The following is a 20,032-nucleotide window of genomic DNA, read 5'->3' as shown; positions in this document are numbered from 1 at the left end:
CTAAACCTAAATTTTTCAAGCTTGAACCCGTTATTTCTTGTTCTACCCTGGTTGCTGATCCTAAGAATTTTGCTTACATCTCCCTTGTTATAACCCTTATACCACTTAAAGACTTCTATCAGGTCCCCTCTTAACCTACGTCTCTCTAGAGAATGTAAATTTAACCGCTTCAACCTCGCTTCGTAAGGAATACTCCTCATCCCCTGAATCCTTTTAGTCATTCTCCTCTGTACTGATTCTAATAGACCTATATCTTTCCTGTAATGTGGGGACCAGAACTGCACAGCGTAGTCTAGATGAGGTCTGACCAGCGCCAAGTATAACTTTAATATTACTTCCGGCCTTCTACTTTTAACACTCCTAAAAATGAATCCTAGTACCCTATTTGCCTTGTTTCTGGCTTCTATGCATTGTTTCCCTAGACGGAGTTCAGAGCTAACTATAACTCCTAAATCTTTCTCGTACCCTGTACCTACCAGAGTTTGGGTGTTTAATGTGTACCTATTGTGTGGGTTTCCTCTACCTACGCTAAGCACTTTGCATTTATTGATATTAACCCTTTAAGGACCAAATTTATATCTACGTGTAGGAAAAATTTGATAATGAGTAAAATCAATTGATTGTATCGAACTTTATTGAAAGTAAACCTTAAGTTTCTACAAAACACATTTCTATAATATATTAATGTATTGGTTCAAAAATGGACCATTGGTCATTTTGACCTTGGAAAACCAATTTATTTCAGAAATGAATTTTTACATTGTTGTGCCTCTATAATCCTTATAAAATAACAAAACTTTCCTACAGATAACTTGTAATCAATAGACAATACAGTATACAATACACAGCCATTTAGAATTGATGTTTTGATTGTGTTTTTCTTTACAGAAAGTACCTATTTTGTGTGAAACTCAATGAAGCAATTTCTTTCTTTATTTAGGCAAAGTGCAACATTGCATTTGCAGCAGTATGTGTTTGGCCTTCCTTTACAATTTGGTAGCTTGCAACGAGGTCTTTCCTTCGTCTCAACAATCTTGGGCCAGTGGCCAATTCCATCTTTTGTGATGTCAACACTTGGAATTGGTTTTGTTGCATGACCTCTCTTTTTTTTTTCCTCGTGCTCTGTCTCAAGACTGCTGGAGCGTGGTCTTCCCACACCGGGTCTTTTCAGGGGGTCTTTGTTTTGGCGTAGGAGAGAATATGCCACCTTCAACTTGAATGCCTGCAACTGAAGTTGCGATTTTTTTGACACCCCTATTGCACTAGCATCCCTCCTGTAGAGAAGCCATGAATTTACTATTGTGACATCAAGAAAGTGGAAAACAAGTTTATGGTAGTACTTGTGAGACCTTATGTGGATTCTATATAAGGCAATCAACGAATCCAGAAGATCAACCCCTCCCATTTCCTCATTATAGGTTTTGACTATTTTGGGGCAAGGAATTTCAACAATCTCCTTCCTTTTCTTGTCATACCTCTTACATGTTCCCAAAGGTTGAGCAGATGAAAAGCTTGTGAGGAGAGTCACACAACGATTGTCTACCCATTTCATTGCACGTAACTCTACTCCATCATAAGTTGTGCTTACCTCTACATGAGACCCCCTTTGCTTTTTCAACATTTCCTTATCTGTAGGCAGAACATTTCCTATCCCTTTCAGTCTGTTTTGTCTCACAGTACCCAGAGAGTAGATCTGCTTCGTTGCTAAATGAGCCATTAGTTTAGGAGATGTGAACCAATTGTCATGGTATAACAAATGGTTTGCATTTACTGGGATTGTGCGCGCCAACTGCAGAACTATATTGGATGATGGACCCAGATCCGGTTCACCTTGGACTGGCTTTAGGGGCCCATCATAAACATGGAAGTCATTCAAGATCCCAGAGGTATCACACAAAGCAAATACCTTGAAACCCCATTTGTGTGGTTTGGATGGGATGTACTGCTTTAGGTAAGAATTTCCTTTGAAGGGAACAATCATTTCATCAATGCAGCACATTTGTTGCATTGGGATGCTGCGAAATTTTGATTGCAAATGGTCAAGTAGTGGGCGAACCTTGAAAAGCCTGTCAGCATTGGGACCAGTTCTGTCAGGTGCCTGAGTGTTGTCATTGAAATGTAGAGAGCTTTTTATTTCTTCCCATCGCCTTCTACTGAAAACTTTGGATACGGAATCGAATTCCAGCACCCCACTCCAATAAAGCCTAGTGTTAGATATTTTGAACAAGGACATAAGAAAGACAGTCCCTAGAAATTGTTCCAACTCATCTTTATCCAGCTTCAGAGGCTTGTTTACATTTTGTTGTGTTGCATACAAATTGCTTTGTGTCACAATGAACTTTAAACCTGCCTCCATAGAACTGTGACGTGTCCATATCTGAGGAAACAGAATGACCCACTGGTACATTTTTGAACCATTTAAAAACACCTTTTTACATTACAGTAATATAATCCAAAGTCAGGCCAACATTATAAACACATTCTACTGAATATATGGGATATATCATAATTTTTGTAGTGACCTGGCTTACCTATGAGTCGTCCAAAAAAATCATTGAAAACGGAGGATCAGTCACTACGTCCTCCCCCTCTGGTGGTCACGAGTCAACTGCTGTTACACAGAAACAAGAGCTTTTTTTCCACATATCGTGTGAGTGATGTTTTCTGATATGGTGCAAAAATGTACCACCGGACGGACACGCCTCTACAAGGGAATTTCATCCAAGGAAAAGCACGCTTTTGAAGTGGTTCATAATTGTACCAATGGTCCTTATAGGGTTAAATTGCATTTGCCATCTATCCGTCCATTCATTCATTCTATCTAAGTCTGTCTGCAAGGCGATGGCATCCGCTTCTGACCTAATTAATCTACCTATCTTTGTGTCATCCGCAAATTTACTAACATCGCTACTAATTCCATTATCCAAGTCATTGATATATATTAGAAATAACAATGGCCCTAATACTGTTCCCTGTGGCACCCCACTAATGACATGACCCCACTCGAATTTCGAGCCGTTTATTAGCACTCTCTGTCGCCTGTTACCAAGCCATGACCCTATCCAACCTAACACCTTCCCATCTATCCCGTGCGCCCTAACCTTTCTCAGGAGCCTTTGATGGGGCACCTTGTCGAATGCTTTACTAAAGTCCAGATATAAGATATCATAACTATCACCATTATCTACTGCCTCGTACACCTTACTGTAAAAACTTAACAAGTTTGTCAGGCAAGACTTCCCCTTCGTGAAGCCATGCTGTGACTGATTTATCAAGTTATGTTTGTCTAAATGTTCCCTAATGTTCCTGGCTATTATTGACTCTAACATTTTACCTACAACTGAAGTTAAGCTGACAGGTCTATAATTAGACGCTAAAGTTTTATCCCCTTTCTTAAAGATGGGTACTACATTAGCCTGCCTCCACATTACTGGTACCTCACCCGAGTCCAGTGATTTCCTAAAGACAGAAACTAACGGCTCACTAATAATCTTTTTACATTCCTTCAGTACTCTGGGATATATTTCGTCAGGTCCTGGTGACTTGAACTTTTTTAGCCTCTCTGTCTCCTGCTCCACTATCTCCCTAGTTATGGAAATATCCGTCAGCTTCTCATACTCATCTGCTCTAAACACCTGTTCACTATCTGGCATATCCTGCATGTTTTCCTGAGTGAAGACAGTTAAAAAATAATCATTCAGAAGTTTACTAATCTCCTCCCCAGAACTAACCAGCTCCCCATCTGCTGCCTTTAATGGACCTACAGTATCCTTATTTTTCGTCCTGTATACCTGATAAAATCCCTTGGGGTCCGTCTTCGCCTGGCTGGCTATCTTTAATTCATAATTGTCCTTAGCTTTCCTCGTTAACTTCCTGACTGTTCTAATTCATTATACTGTGTCCTTAAAACTTCCTCACCTGCCCTTAATCTCTTATATATACTTCTCTTACGCCCTATATAATGCTTTAACCTAGCAGTCATCCATTTAGGGTCATTTTTTTATTATTATTGTTTTATACGGGATATTTGCTAATTGACCTGTATGAAATTTATCTACGAAATATTTATACAATTCATCTACATTTACTTCACCTAAACCCCTCATCTCGTTCCCTACCATCCTCTCCCCTCCCTCCCTCCAACTCGCCTCGACCTTACCTCTCTCATTTCAGCATGACCTGACATTCCAACATACTCACACCTATCTCCCCCCTTCCTCTTTCCTCCTCCCTTCTGGAGCCTCACCTCACCTCCCTCATCCTGCCTTATCTCTCTGAACTCCGTCCCTGACCTGACCTCACCCTGCATCCTTTGCCAGTCCACTCCTTGGAGGTACCTTTTTCACAACACAAGGGGGCAGTCACAGCCTGCCCTCTAAGGACAACTCTCTTCCTCCACACAAAACTACAAGCACCTAATAACACACACACCCTTCACTCAAAAATTTTTAAAATCATCATGGCGACTCCTACACCAGCCTCGGAGTCCTCATCTGGGGAGGGGACCATAAATGTCCCCAGGTCGGACTGCCTTTCTGTCGACGCCCCTAAGTGTCTTGACACCCCCCTCAACTTTTTCTTCATTAATTTCTGCAACATTCGCGGTCTAAGATCTAATTTTCAGTCTGTAGAACACCACCTCTCCTTTTCTAAAACTCATCTTCTTTTCCTCACTGAAACTCAGGTGTCTGAGGCAACTGACAGTAGCCCCTTTTCTATTCCCTCCTACTTTCTCTATCCTCATTTTCGATCCAAAGCTGAATGCTGTGTTTATGTGCGCAGTGACTTAACCTACTCTCGTGCCCACACTCTTGAATCTTCCGAGTTTTCCACCATCTGGATACGACTACAGAGTCACTCTCAAACTAAATTTATCTGTGCTGTATACCTCCCACCTAACTCCTCTAACTATAAAAAATTCTTTGACTATTTAACTTCCAAAGTGGAGCACATTCTGACTCTCTTCCATTTTGCAGAGATCTCCATTCTTGGAGACTTCAATGTTCACCACCAGCTTTGGCTTTCCTCTCCCTTCACTGACCATCCTGGTGAACTAGCCTTCAACTTTGCTATACTCCATGACCTAGAGCAATTGGTGCAACACCCTACTCGTATTCCTGACCGTTTTGGAGATACGCCCATCATTCTTGACCTTTTCCTGACCTCTAATCCTTCTGCTTATGCTGTCACCCTTTCTTCTCCGTTGGGCTCCTCCGATCACAATCTCATATCTTGTCCTATCGCTCCAATCCCTCCTCAGGATCCCCCTAAACGAAGGTGGCTCTAGCGTTTTGCCACTGTTAGTTGGGGGGACCTGAGGAGGTATTTTTCTGACTTTCCTTGGAATGACTACTGCTTCCGTGTCAGAGACCCGTCTTTCTGTGCTGAGCACATAACAGGGGTGATAGTGTCTGGCATGGAGGCGTACATTCCTCACTCTTTTTCTCGACCTAAACCTTCCAAACGTTGGTTTAACACAGCTTGTTTTCGTGCTATACATGGAAGAGAGGTGGCCCACAAAAGGTACTTAAGCCTTACATCACAAGATCTAACTCCTCTCGTAACTTCTGGCATCTAGCCAAAAATATCTCCAATAACTTTGCTTCTTCTTCTTTCCCTCCTTTATTTCAACTAGATGGCACCACTGCTATCACATCTTTTTCTAAAGCTGAACTCTTCGCTCAAACTTTTGCTAAAAACTCTACCTTGGACGATTCAGGGCTTGTTCCTCCCTCTCCTCCACCCTCTGACTACTTCATGCTACCTATTAAAATTCTTCGCAATGATGTTTTCCATGCCCTTGCTGGCCTAAACCTTCAGAAGGCTTATGCACCTGATGGGGTCCCTCCTATTGTTCTCCGAAACTGTGCCTCCGTGCTTGCACTTTGCCTAGTCAAACTCTTTCAGCTCTGTCTCTCAAAATCTACCTTTCCTTCTTGCTGAAAGTTTGCCTACATTCAACCTGTTCCTAAAATGGGTGACCGTTCTAATCCCTCAAACTACCGTCCTATTGCTTTAATTTCCTGCCTATCTAAAGATTTTGAATCTATCCTCAACAGAAAGATTCTTAAACATCTATCACTTCACAAACTTCCATCTAATCACCAGTATGGGTTCCGTCAAGGCCGCTCTACTGTTAATCTTCTGGCTTTCCTTACTGAGTCTCTTTTAGATATTTTGGTGAAACTTTTGTTGTTGCCTTGGACATATCAAAAGCTTTTTGATAGAGTCTGGCACAAAGCTTTGATTTCCAAACTACCCTCCTACGGCTTCTATCCTTCTCTCTGTAACTTCATCTTAAGTTTCCTTTCTGACCGTTCTATTGCTGCTGTGATAGAAGATCACTGTTCTTCTCCTAAATCTATTAGCAGTGGTGTTCCTCAGGATTCTGTCCTGTCACCCACTCTCTTCTTATTATTCATTAATGATCTTCTAAACCAAACTTCTTGTCCTATCCACTCCTACGCTGATGATACCACCCTGCACTTTTCCACGTCTTTTTATAGACGTCCAACCCTTCAGGAGGTAAACATTTCACGCACGGAAGCCACAGAATGCTTGATTTCTGATCTTTCTAAACTTTCTGATTGGGGCAGAGCAAACTTCGTATTGTTCAATGCCTCAAAAATTTAATTCCTTCATCTATCAACTCGACACAACCTTTCTGACAACTATCCCTTCATCTTCAATGACACTCAACTGTCCCCCTCTTCTACACTGAACATCCTCGGTCTGTCCTTTACTTATAATCTGAACTGGAAACTTCATATTAAATTTTCATCTCTAGCTAAAACAGCTTCTATGAAGGTAGGTGTTCTGAGACGTCTCTGCCAGTTTTTCTCACCCCCCCCCCAGCTGCTAACTCTTATCCGTTCATGTATGGAGTATGCTTCACATGTCTTGGGGGGGTTCCACTCATACTGCTCTTCTAGACAAGGTGGAATCAACAGCGTTTCGTCTCATCAACTCCTCTCCTCTAAATGACTGTCTTCAGCCTCTCTCTCACCGCCGCTATGTTGCATCTCTAGCTATCTTCTACTACTATTTTCATGCTAACTGCTCTTCTGATCTTGCTAACTGCATGCCTCCCCTCCTCCCGCGGCCTCGCTGCACAAGACTTTCTTCTTTCTCTCACCCCTATTGCTGTCCACCTCTCTAATGCAAGAGTTAACCGGTATTCTCAATCATTCATTCCTTTCTCTGGTAAACTCTGGAACTCCCTGCCTGTTTCTGTATTTCCACCTTCCTATGACTTGAATTCCTTTAAGAGGGAGGTTTCAAGACACTTATCCATCAATTTTTGACTACTGCCTTTACCCTTTTATGAGACTGGCATTTCAGTGGACATTTTTTTTATTGTTTTTTTTGTTTCCCTTGGCCAGTATCCCTCCTATATGAAAAAGAAAAAAAAAGTATTTTGAGTGTTTTGAGGTTATTAGAAAAACACCGAACATGCAGGCAAAGATCCTTATATGGAGAAACAAAAAGGCATTACAAAAAAACGTGTATTATGAGAGTTTTTCAGCTTCTTATGTACCAAAGCGGTAAAAGGCATGAAAAGCACTCTATATGTAGAAACACAAGAACTCTACAAAAAAAAAAAAAAAAATTTGACTGTCTCACATTGTTAAGTACTAAATGCCAAAATGCATGCACAACACCCTTTATGGGGAATGGAAGCAAGATTTATAGAAATGTCTTGTTTGAATTTTTTTTTTTATCGTGTTAGGCAGCAAAATGCTAAAAACCATGGAAAACACCCTATATAGAAAAAAAAACACCAAAAACGTGTCTTTTGAGTTTTTTCAGCTTCTTACATACTAAAACCCTAAAACTTTACAATAACTTTACAATAAACGTGTATTTTGTTTGTTTTGAGCTTGTTACGTAGAAAAATGCAAAAATGCATGGAAAGTATTCTATAAGAAAACAAAAAAAGATATTAAGAGAAAAGTGTATAATGAGAGTTTTTGTGTTTTTAGGTACCAAAACGACGTTACCAGAAACGTGTCTTTTGAATGTTTTGTAGCTTGTTAGGCACCAAAATGCTAAAAAAAAATAAATAAAAAAATAAATAAATAAAAGCATGGAAATCACCCTCTATGGGAATACAAAACTATAAGAAGACGTGCCCTTTTTTTTTTTAGTTTGTTTTTTAACTTCTTGCGTACATAAACGCTAAAACGTATGTAAAACACCATTCCTGATTAAACAGAATAACATTACCGAAAACAAGTATTTTGAGTGTTTTTGAGCTTCTTACATTGAAAAACACCCAACTGCATGCAAATTACCCTATATGGGAAAATGAAATGACATTACGAGAAACATGTATTATGAGTGTTTCTAAGGTACCAAAATGTTAAAATGCGTTAATAGGACTCTATATGGAGAAACAGAACAACATTACCACAAATGTGTTTTTTGAGAATATTTCACATTATTAGATACCAAACCACCAAAATGCATGTATAGCACCCTCGATGGGGAAAAGAAACGACATTTTCAGAAACGTGTCTTTTGAGTGTTTTTGAGCGTGTTAGGCACCAAGACGCTAAAAAAAAAACATAGCAATCAGCCTACATAAGAAAACAAAACAACGTAAGCAAAAAACGTGTTTTTTAAAGTGTTTTTGAGGTACTTACTAAAACGCTAAAACGCAGGGAAAACACCTTTTACGGAGAAACACAATAACTTTACCAATAACGTGAATTTTGAGTGTTTTTGAGCTTGTTATGTACAAAAACGCCAAAATGCATGGAAAATCCCCTATATGGAGAAACGAAAGAACATTACGAGAAACGTGTTTTATGAAAGTTTTTGAGCTCGTTAGGTATCAAAACGCTAATACGCACAAATAGCACTCTATATGGAGAAACAGGAAAACATCACCAAAAATCTGTATTTTGAGTGTATTTCACATTATTACGTACAAAAATGGAATACAGTACAAGAATGTAATGGACACAAAGCACCTTATATGGGTAAAGGGAACTATATATCTAAAATTGTCTATTTTCACCCTTTTATAAGCGTGAAAAAGCCACAAAAACCAGGAAAAGCATGGAAAGCACCTCATATTAGAAAACAAAACATACCTAAAAAAAATCTCTTTTTTAGTGTTTTTGAGCTACTTATGTACAAAAAGGCATGGAAAAAATAACAAATTGCATGCAAGGAACTCTATATGGGGAAACGAAAAGACATTACGTGAAACATGTATTATGAGAGTTTTTGATCTTAGGTTCTAAAATAATGAAACGCATGAATTGCACTTTATATGTGCAAACAGATCATTACCAAAAAAGGTGTATTTTAATCGTTAGAATGTTAGATACCAAAATGCCAAAATGCATGCAAAGCCCCTTATATGGGGAAACAAAATGATGTTACAAGAAACGTGTTTTTGAGTGTTTTTGAGCGTGTTAGGTCCCAAAATGATAAAAAGCATGCAAAAGCATCCTACATGGGGATACAAAGCAATATTACAAGAAACATGTCTTTTATTTTATTTTATTGTATTTTTTTTTTTTTTTACTTACATACCAAAACGCTGAAACGCATGCAAAACACTCTTTTAGGAAATACATAATTACATGACCAAAAACAAGTATTTTTGGTGTTTTTTTTTTTTTTCAGCTTGTTATGTTAAAAACGGTTCAATTCTTGCAAAACACTTTATATTAGGAAACGATAAAACATTACGAGAAACGTGTTTTATGACTGTTTTTTTAAGTTTTTAAGGTAACAAAACGGAAAAACGCGTTAATAGCACTTTATACAGGGAAAGAAAACATTATCAAGAACATCTATTCTGAGTGTTTTTCACATTGTTTGGTACCAAAACACCAAAATGCATGTAAAGCCCCTTTATATGGGAAAACGAAACGACATTAAAAGAAACGCATCTTTTGAGTGTTTTTGTATATGGTAGGCAACAAAACACTAAAAAGCATGGAAAGCACCCTATATGGGAATAGAAAATATTATTAGCAAAAAATGTGTCTATTGTGTTTTTTTTTAGCTAATTACGTACCAAAACGCTAAAATGGGTGCAAAAAAAAAAAAAACACATTATGCAGAAACATAAAAACATTAACAAAAAACAGGTATTTTGAGTCTTTTTGAGCTTGTTACGTATAAAAACGCCAAAAAGCATGGAAGATACACTATAAAGGGAAAATGAAAGGACCTTACAGGAGACGTGTATTATGAGTGTTGTTGAGCTTCTTAGATACCAAAACGCTAAAACGCATAAATAGCACTTTATATGGAGAAACAGAATAACATTACAAAAAATGGATCTTTTCAGTGTATTTCACATTGTTAGGTACCAAACGCGAAAATGCATGCAACGCACGCAATATGGGGAAAAGAAACTACATTTCCAGAAATATGTCTTTTGAGTGTTTATGGGCATATTAGGTAATAAAATAAAATAAAAAATGCATAGAAAGCACCTTATATGGGAAAACATGTCAAATAAAAAAAAAAGTGTCTTTTGAATGTTTTGAGGTACGCACCAAGGCGGTAAAACGCAGCTAAAACACAATTTATAAACACAATAACTTCATCAAAAACGTGTGTTTTTATTTATTTTTTTTATTTATTTATTTTTTTTTTTTTTGTGCTTGTTATGTAGAAAATGGCAAAATGCATGCAAAGTACTCTATATGGGGAAACGAAAAGACATAACGAGAAACCTGTATTATAAGAGTTTTTGAGCACTCTATATAGAGAAACAGAACGACATTACCAAAAAACGAGTATTTTGAGTTCACATTCTTAGGTACCAAAAGACTAAAATACATGCAAAACTCTCTATAAAGAGAAACCAAACGACATTACCAAAAACGTGTCTTTTGAGTGTTTTTAAGCATGTTAGGCACCAAAACACTAAAAAGCATGGAAATCACACTACATGGAAATAAAAGAAAAAAATAAAACTTTACTGAAAACGTATCTTTTGAGTTCTTTCTTTTTTCTTTTCATGTACCAAAACGCTTAAACGCATGCAAAACACTCTTTATTGTTAATCAGAAAAAAAAATAACAAAAACAGGTTTTTGAATGTTTTTGAGCTTGTTACGTTGAAAAACGCCAAAATGCATGCAAAATACCCTGTATGGGGAAACTAAAAATGTATTACCAGATACGTGTATTATCTGTGTTTTTTTTTTAGCTTTTTTAGGTACCAAAACGCTAAAACGTGTTAATAGCACTCTATATGGAGAAACGACATCATTACCAAAAAGAAAAATTATTTTGATTGTTTTTCATACTGTTAGGTACCAAAATGCCAAAATGGGAGCAAAACATTCAATATAGGAATATAAATAATTACCCAAAACGTGCATTTTGAGTGTTTTTCAGCTTCTTATGTATCAAAACGCTAAAACATATATTTTGTTTTACCTTACCAAACCAAAACATTACCAAAAATCTTCTTTTTTTTTAGTGTTTTTGAGCTATTTACGTACCAAAATGCAAAAAACGGATGTAAATCGTTTTGTGTTTTGAGAAACACAATAGCTTTACCGAAAACGTGTATTTTGAGCGTTTATGGGTGTGTTACGTAGAAAAATGCCAAAATCCATGCAAATGAATCTAAGCTTCTTAGATATGAAAATGCTACAACGCATGAAAAGCACTTTATATACAGAAACAGAACTACATTACCAAAAACGTGCATTTTCAGTGTTTTCACATTGTTAAGTACTAAAACGCCAAAATACATTTATATATATATATATATATATATATATATATATATATATATATATATATATATATATATATATATATATATATATATATATATATATATATATATATATATACTCGTATATATATATATATATATATATATATATATATATATATATATATATATATATATATATATATATATATATATATATATATATATATATATATATATGTTACGGCCATTTTGGAAAATTGGTCGTTTTACAAAATTGCCGGTCATTATGCAAAAAGACCAAATTCGTGGTCACATTGCAAAATGACCTAAATTTCTCAACATTTTGCAAAACGACCAAGATTTTGGTCAGTTTACAAAATTATCGTTGGTCAGTTTACAAAATGTCCATACAGCAAGCAGGCAGATGAAAAAAAAAGCGAGGGAATGATAAAACGTAGTGAACATAACTAATTTTATTGTGTGTCGACCTTGTTGGAGCAAGAGGCACTGCATTTGCATCTGCTGTTGCATAATACAGAGTTTTTTAAACACTTGCAGCGTCTGGTCATACATGACTTAGTGCAAGAGCATTTAGCGAATCCCTGACCTTGTCCCATTGATTCTGCAATTGCTACTTCCCGCAGACTTACTTCCCGCTCCTGTACAACATCATCAAGAGAAAGGAATTTTTCTAGACATGGAGTAAATTGGTTGCGAGTGTACACTTGTTTAAGCAGGCCATGTTTTGTACCAAGCTTATATGTGCCATTGTCCAATGCCTGAAAAACAACTGCCTTCACATTAGGAAACTCTGCACGTCCGCGGTCAACTAATGGAACAGGAACCATCACAGTTTCCCCTACCTTGGCTGGTTGAAATCTCTTCACAGAATTATCGATCATTTTTTGGGCTTGTTTCTGTTGTTCTATGTTGGACTTCATTTGTTCAGTATGAATACTCTGACTCCGACTGCAGATGGAACAAAGCACAGACTCATCAGCATCGTTATTCCTCATAGAACACGGAGTATTAGAGTGACATGGGTTCTCACACACATTGCACACATTTAAACCAAAATATCTTTTGCCACAGGAGATGCAGTTAATGACAGCAGATGCTTCTTCTTGCTTTTCAACACCTGTCTGGCTGCTTACTGTATGGAGATTTTGTAAACGGACCAACAAAAATACTGTTTATTTTGTAAACTGACCAAAATCTTGGTCGTTTTGCAAAATGTTGAGAAATTTAGGTCATTTTGCAATGTGACCACGAATTTGGTCTTTTTGCATAATGACCGGCAATTTTGTAAAACGACCAATTTTCCAAAATGGCCGTAACATATATATATATATATATATATATATATATATATATATATATATATATATATATATATATATATATATATATATATATATATATATATATATATATATATATATATATATATATATATATATATATATATATATATATATATATATATATATATATATATATATATATATATATATATATATATATATATATATATATATATATATGAGGAACACTGGCCAAGGGCAGCAAAAATCCAATAAAAAAAAAAAAAAGTTCACTGAGATACCAGTCCCAGAAAAGGGTCCAAAGCGGTATTCAAACATTGAAGGATAAGCGTCTTGAGACCTCCCTCTTGAAGGAATTCAAGTCATAGGAAGTGGAAATACAGAAGCAGGCAGGGAGTTCCAGAGTTTACCAGAGAAAGGGATAAATGATTGAGAATACTGGTTAACTCTTGCATTAGAAAGGTGGACAGAACAGGGGTGAGAGAAAGAAGACTGTCTGGTGCAGCGAAGCCACAGGAGGAGGGGAGGCATGCAGTTGGCAGGATCAAAAGAGCAATTAGCATGAAAATAGCGGTAGAAGATAGATAGAGATGCAACATTGCGGCGATGAGAGAGAGACTGAAGACAGTCAGTTAGAGGAGATTCCACCCTGTCTAGGTATGGAAAGCTTCCTGTATGGGGAAACGAAAGAACTTTACCAGAAACGTGTCTTTTGAGTGTTTTGGAGCATGTTAGACACAAAAAATGCTAAAAAAGCATGAAAATCTCCCTATATACTCGTACATGTTTTTTTTTCTTTTATTATTCTTTTTCAACGTCTTATGTACCAAAACGCTGAAACACATGCAAACACCCTTTATAACTAAACAAAGTAACTTTTCCAAAAAACATATATTCTGAGTGTTTTTGGGCTTGTTATATTATAAAATGTCAAAATGCATGAAAAATACACTATTGGGAAACGAAAAGATTTACAAGAAAGGTGTCTTATGATCGTTTTTGAGCTTCTTAGGTATCAAATGGGAAAATGCGTTAATATCACTCGATATGGAGAAAGAGAACAACTTTGCCAAAAACGTGAATTTTCAGTGGCTTTAACATTGTTTGGTACCAAAACGCCAAGATGGTACAAAGCTTCTCCATGTATGGAGAAACAAAACGACAGTGGAAGAAATTTTTTTTTTTTTTTTTTGAGTATTTTCTGCATGTTAGTCACCAAAATTTTAAAAAGCATGGAAAGCATCCTATATTGGGAAAAGAAACGAGACTTCCAGAAACGTCTCTTTTGAGTGTTTATGACCGAGCTGGGCATTAAAACGTTAAAAATGGAAATGCACTTTATATGGGAAAAGAAAACAACATTACCAAAAACTTTTTTTTTAGCTTCTTACGTACCAAAAAAAAAGCTAAATTACATCGAAAAGATCCCTTACTGAGAAACATAATAACTACCAAAGAACGCTTGACTTCTGATCTTTCTAAAATTTCTGATTGGGGCAGAGCAAACTTGATATTGTTCAATGCCTCAAAAACTTAATTCCTTCATCTATCAACTCGACACAATCTTCCAGACAACTATCCCCTCTTTTTCAATGACACTCAACTGTCCCCCTCTTCTACACTGAACATCCTCGGTCTGTCCTTTACTTATAATCTGAACTGGAAACTTCACATCTCATCTCTAGCTAAAACAGCTTCTATGAAGTTAGGTGTTCTGAGACGTATCCGCCAGTTTTTCTCACCCCCCAGCTGCCTTATCCGTCCATGTATGGAGTATGCTTCACATGTCTGGGGGGGTTCCACTCATACTGCTCTTCTAGACAGGGTGGAATCAAAAGCTTTTCGTCTCATTAACTCCTCTCCTCTAACTGACTGTCTTCAGCTTCTCTCTCACCGCCGCAATGTTGCATATATAGCTGTCTTGTACCGCTATTTTCATGCTAACTGCTCTTCTGATCTTACTAATTGCATGCCTCCCCTCCTTCCGCGGCCTCGCTGCACAAGACTTTCTTCTTTCTCTCACCCCTCTTCTGTCCACCTCTCTAACGCAAGAGTTAACCAGTATTCTCAATCATTCATCCCTTTCTCTGGTAAACTCTGGAACTTCCTGCCTGCTTCGGTATTTCCACCTTCCTATGACTTGAATTCCTTCAAGAGGGAGGTTTCAAGACACTTATTCACCAATTTTTGACCACTGCTTTGACCCTTTTATGGGACTGGCATTTCAGTGGCCATATTTTTTTTTTTAGATTTTTGTTGCCCTTGGCCAGTGTTCTTCCTGCATAAAAAAAAAAAAAAAGTATTCGGAGTGTTTTTGAACATTGAAAATACACTAAATTAAAGGCAGACATTATGAAAAAAAAAAAACATGTATTATGAGTGTTTCTTTTTTTTTTTTTTTTACTATAACACGAAAACGTCTTAACAGCACTCGATGAGGAAAAGCAAATCAGCATTGCCAAAACCATGTATTTTTTAATGTGTTTCACATTGTTACGAGCCATAACGACAAAATACATGTTAAGCACCCTATATGGGGAAAGGAAACGACATTTCAAGAAAAGTGTCTTTTAAGTGTTCAGGCACCAGAAGACTAAAAACCATGGAAAGCACCCTATATGAGAAAAAAAAAAAAAAAAAGCAGTATTACCTAAAACGTTTATTGTTTATTTGTGTGTTTGAGCTATTTATGTACCAAAACGCTAAAACGCAGGTAAAACACCTTTTATGGAGAAACAGAATAACTTTACGAAAAACAAGTATTTTCAGTATTTTTTATCTTGTTATGTACAGAAACGCCAAAATGCAAAGAAATATGCAACACCAAAATGCAATGAAATAGTTTCTCCTATATGGGAAACTAAAGAACATTATGAAGAAAGTGTATTATTAATTTTTTTGAGCATCTTAGGTACCAAAACTTGAAAACGCATGAATAAGTATTTAAAGTGTATTTCACATTGTTAGGTACCAAACCGCCAAAAAAAAAAAAAAAATATATATATATATATATATATATATATATATATATATATATATATATATATATATATATATATATATATATATATATATATATATATATATATATATATATATATATATATATATATATATATATATATATATATATATATATATATATATATATATATATATATATATATATATATATATATATATATATATATATATATATATATATATATATATATATATATATATATATATATATATATATATATATATATATATATATATATATATATATATATATATATATATATATATATATATATATATATATATATATATATATATATATATATATATATATATATATATATATATACCTTAAATGGGCAAAAGGAAACGAGATTTCCAGAAACATGTCTTTTGAGTATTTATAAGTGTGCTAGGGGCCATATCGCAAAATAAGCATGGAAAGCAACCTATATGTGAAAAACAAAGGAACATTACCAATAACGTATATTTTCAGTGTTTTTTGAGCTACGTACGTACCAAAACTCTAAAACGAATGGAAAGCACCCTTTATGGAGAAACAGAATAATATCATCAAAACAAGTACTTTCAGTGTTTTTGAGCTTTTTACGTAGAGAATGCGAAAATCCATGCAAAGTTCTCCAAGTGGGAAACAAAAAGACATAACGAGAAACGTGTATTATAAGTGTTTTTGAACTCCTTAGGTATAAAAAAAAAACGCATGAATAGCACTCTATATGGAGAGATAGAATAACATTACCAAAAACGCGTATTTTCAGTGTATTTTACATTGTTAGTTAGAAAAACACCAACATGCAAGCAAAACACCCTATATTGTTAAAAGAAATGACATCAAAAACGTGTCTTCTTAAGAAATCACCCTATATGGAAAAACTGAACAACATTACCAAAAACCGTGAATTTTTAGTGCTTTTGAGCTTGCTACGTACAAAATTGCAAAACTGCAAAAATGCATGGAAAGTACCCTACATAGGGAAAAGAAGGAAAATTACGAGAAACGCGTATTATGTGTTTTTTAGATTCGTAGTTATCAAAACGCTAAAACGCACAAATAGCAATCTATATGGAGAATCTCAACAACTTTACCAAAAACGTGTATTTTGAGGATTTTTTAACATATTTAGATACCAAAACGCCAAAAATGCATTCAAACCACGCTCTAGGGGGAAATTGATAAAAAAAAATAATAATTTCCAGAAGCGTCTTTTGAGTGTTTATGAGCGTGTTAGGCACCAAAACGCTTAAAAGCATAGAAAGCACCCTATATGAGAAAACAAAACAACATTACCAGAAACGTGTCTCTTTTTTTTTCAGCTCCTTACGTAGCAAAACGCTAAAGCGCATGTAAAACAATAATATTACCAGAAACATATATTTTGAGTGTTTTGAGCCCATATATACAAAAATGCATGAACATTAACCAATATGGGGAAAAGTAAAGACAGTAAGAGAAACGTGTATCATGGCTGTTTTTTTAAGTTTCTTAGATACTAAAAAGCTAAAACGCATGTATAGCACTTCAGATGGAGAAATAGAACATTACCAGAAAACGTACCCTTTCAGTGTATTTTACATTATTAGGTACCAAAATTCCAAATTGGATGCAAAGCACCCTATATGGGGAAAAGAAACGATATTTAAAAAAAAAACATCGCTTTTAAGTGTTTATGAGCGTTTTAGGCACCATGAACGTTTTAGGCTAAGAAGCATGGAAAAAAAAAAAAAAAAAACATTAATAAAAATGAGTCTTTTGAGTGCTTTGAGATACATACCAAAACGCTAAAACGCTGGCAAAATACCCTTTAAGGAGAAACACAATAACTTTTGAGTGTCTTTGAGTATTTTTGAGTGTTTACGTAAAAAATGCCAAAATGCATGGTAAGTACCTGATATGTGAAATGAAAGAACATAACGATAAATGTGTATTATGTGTTTTTAGCTTCCAAGGTATTAAAACGCTAAAACGCACAAATAGCACTCTATATGGAGAACATTACCAAAACGTGTATTTTGAGTGTTTTTCACATTGTTAGGTACTTTAACACCAAAGTACATTCAAAGCACTCTCTATACGGAAAAGAAAAGAATATTTCCAGAACCATGTCTTTTGAATGTTTATGAGTATGTTAGGCACCAAAATCTATAAATCATGGAAAGTTTTCTATATGGGAAAACAAATTACTATTATCGAAAACGTGTCTTTTGGTTGTTTTTGAGCTACTTACGTGCCAAAACGATAATACGTATAGAAAACATCCTTTATGGAGAAATAGAATAACATTACCAGAAACAATTATTTCAAGTGTTTTTGAGAATTTTACGTACAAAAACGCCAAAATGCATGCTAAGTACCCTATATGGTGAAACGGAAAGACACTACGACAAATGTGTATTATTAGTGTTTTTGAGCTTCTTAGGTAACAAAACGAGAAAACGCATAAATAACGCTATATATGGAGAAACATAACTATATTACCAAAAACGTGTATTTTCAGTGTATTTCACATTTGTAGGTACCAAAACCTTAAAATGTATGCAAAACCTATATGGTAAAAAATTATATATATATATATATATATATATATATATATATATATATATATATATATATATATATATATATATATATATATATATATATATATATATATATATATATATATATATATAAATCCAAAGCTGGATGCTGCGTTTATGTGCGCAATGACTTAACCTGCTCTCGTGCCCACGCTCTTGAATCTTCCGAGTTTTCCACCATCTGGCTACGACTACAGAGTCATTCTCATACTAAATTTATCTGTGCTGTATACCTCTCTCCTAACTCCTCTGACTATAAGAAATTCTTTGACTACTTAACTTCCAAAGTGGAGCACATTCTGACCCTCTTCCCTTTTGCAGAGATCTCCATTCTTGGAGACTTCAATGTTCACCACCAGCTTTGGCTTTCCTCTCCCTTCACTGACCATCCTGGTGAACTAGCCTACAACTTTGCTATCCTCCATGACCTAGAGCAATTGGTGCAACACCCTACTCGTATTCCTGACCGTCTTGGAGATACGCCCAACATTCTTGACCTTTTCCTGACCTCTAATCCTTCTGCTTATGCTGTCACCCTTTCTTCTCCATTGGGCTCCTCCGATCACAATCTCATATCTTTATCTTGTCCTATCACTCCAATCCCTCCTCAGGATCCCCCTAAGCGAAGGTGCCTCTGGCGTTTTGCCTCTGCTAGTTGGGAGGACCTGAGGCGGTATTTTGCTGATTTTCCTTGGAATGACTACTGCTTCCGTGTCAGAGACCCGTCTTTGTGTGCTGAGCGCATAACAGGGGTGATAGTGTCTGGCATGGAGGCGTACATTCCTCACTCTTTTTCTCGTCCTAAACCTTCTAAACCTTGGTTTAACACAGCTTGTTCTCGTGCTATACATGATAGAGAGGTGGCCCACAAAAGGTACTTAAGCCTTCCTTCACCAGAATCTCATGCACTTTATATTTCTGCCCGGAACCATGCCAAGTCTGTTCTCCAACTAGCCAAAAACTCCTTCATTAACAGAAAATGTCAAAACCTTTCAAGATCTAACTCCCCTCGTGATTTCTGGCATCTAGCCAAAAATATCTCCAATAACTTTGCTTCTTCTTCTTTCCCTCCTCTACTTCAACCAGATGGCACCACTGCTATCACATCTATTTCTAAAGCTGAACTCTTTGCTCAAACCTTTGCTAAAAACTCTACCTTGGACGATTCTGGGCTTGTTCCTCCCTCTCCTCCACCCTCTGACTACTTCATGCCTCGTATTAAAATTCTTCGTAATGATGTTTTCCATGCCCTCGCTGGCCTAAACCCTCAGAAGGCTTATGGACCTGATGGGGTCCCTCCTATTGTTCTCCGAAACTGTGCCTCCGTGCTTGCACCTTGCCTAGTCAAACTCTTTCAGCTATGTCTGTCAACATCTACCTTTCCTTCTTGCTGGAAGTTTGCC

General features: G+C 36.1%; 1 protein-coding gene across 1 annotated transcript in view; it reads right to left on the bottom strand.

The window, feature by feature from the left end:
- LOC135103417 (piggyBac transposable element-derived protein 3-like) overlaps positions 1 to 12,644 on the bottom strand; it is a 29,230-nt gene extending 16,586 nt beyond the window's left edge. Inside the window, exons 1-2 of the mRNA XM_064009658.1 lie at positions 12,311 to 12,644; positions 991 to 2,346 (exon numbers count right to left, since the gene is read on the bottom strand). Coding sequence (XP_063865728.1) covers positions 991 to 2,346; positions 12,311 to 12,644 — 1,690 coding nt within the window. The remainder of the gene's footprint in view (positions 1 to 990; positions 2,347 to 12,310) is intronic.
- Between the last annotated feature and the right edge of the window lie 7,388 nt (positions 12,645 to 20,032).

The sequence above is a fragment of the Scylla paramamosain genome, chromosome 1, assembly GCF_035594125.1.
Source record: "Scylla paramamosain isolate STU-SP2022 chromosome 1, ASM3559412v1, whole genome shotgun sequence".
Classification (NCBI taxonomy): Eukaryota; Metazoa; Arthropoda; class Malacostraca; order Decapoda; family Portunidae; genus Scylla; species Scylla paramamosain.
The sequence above is the reverse complement of the archived record's forward strand: the minus strand, read 5'-3'. Positions and strand labels throughout refer to the sequence as shown.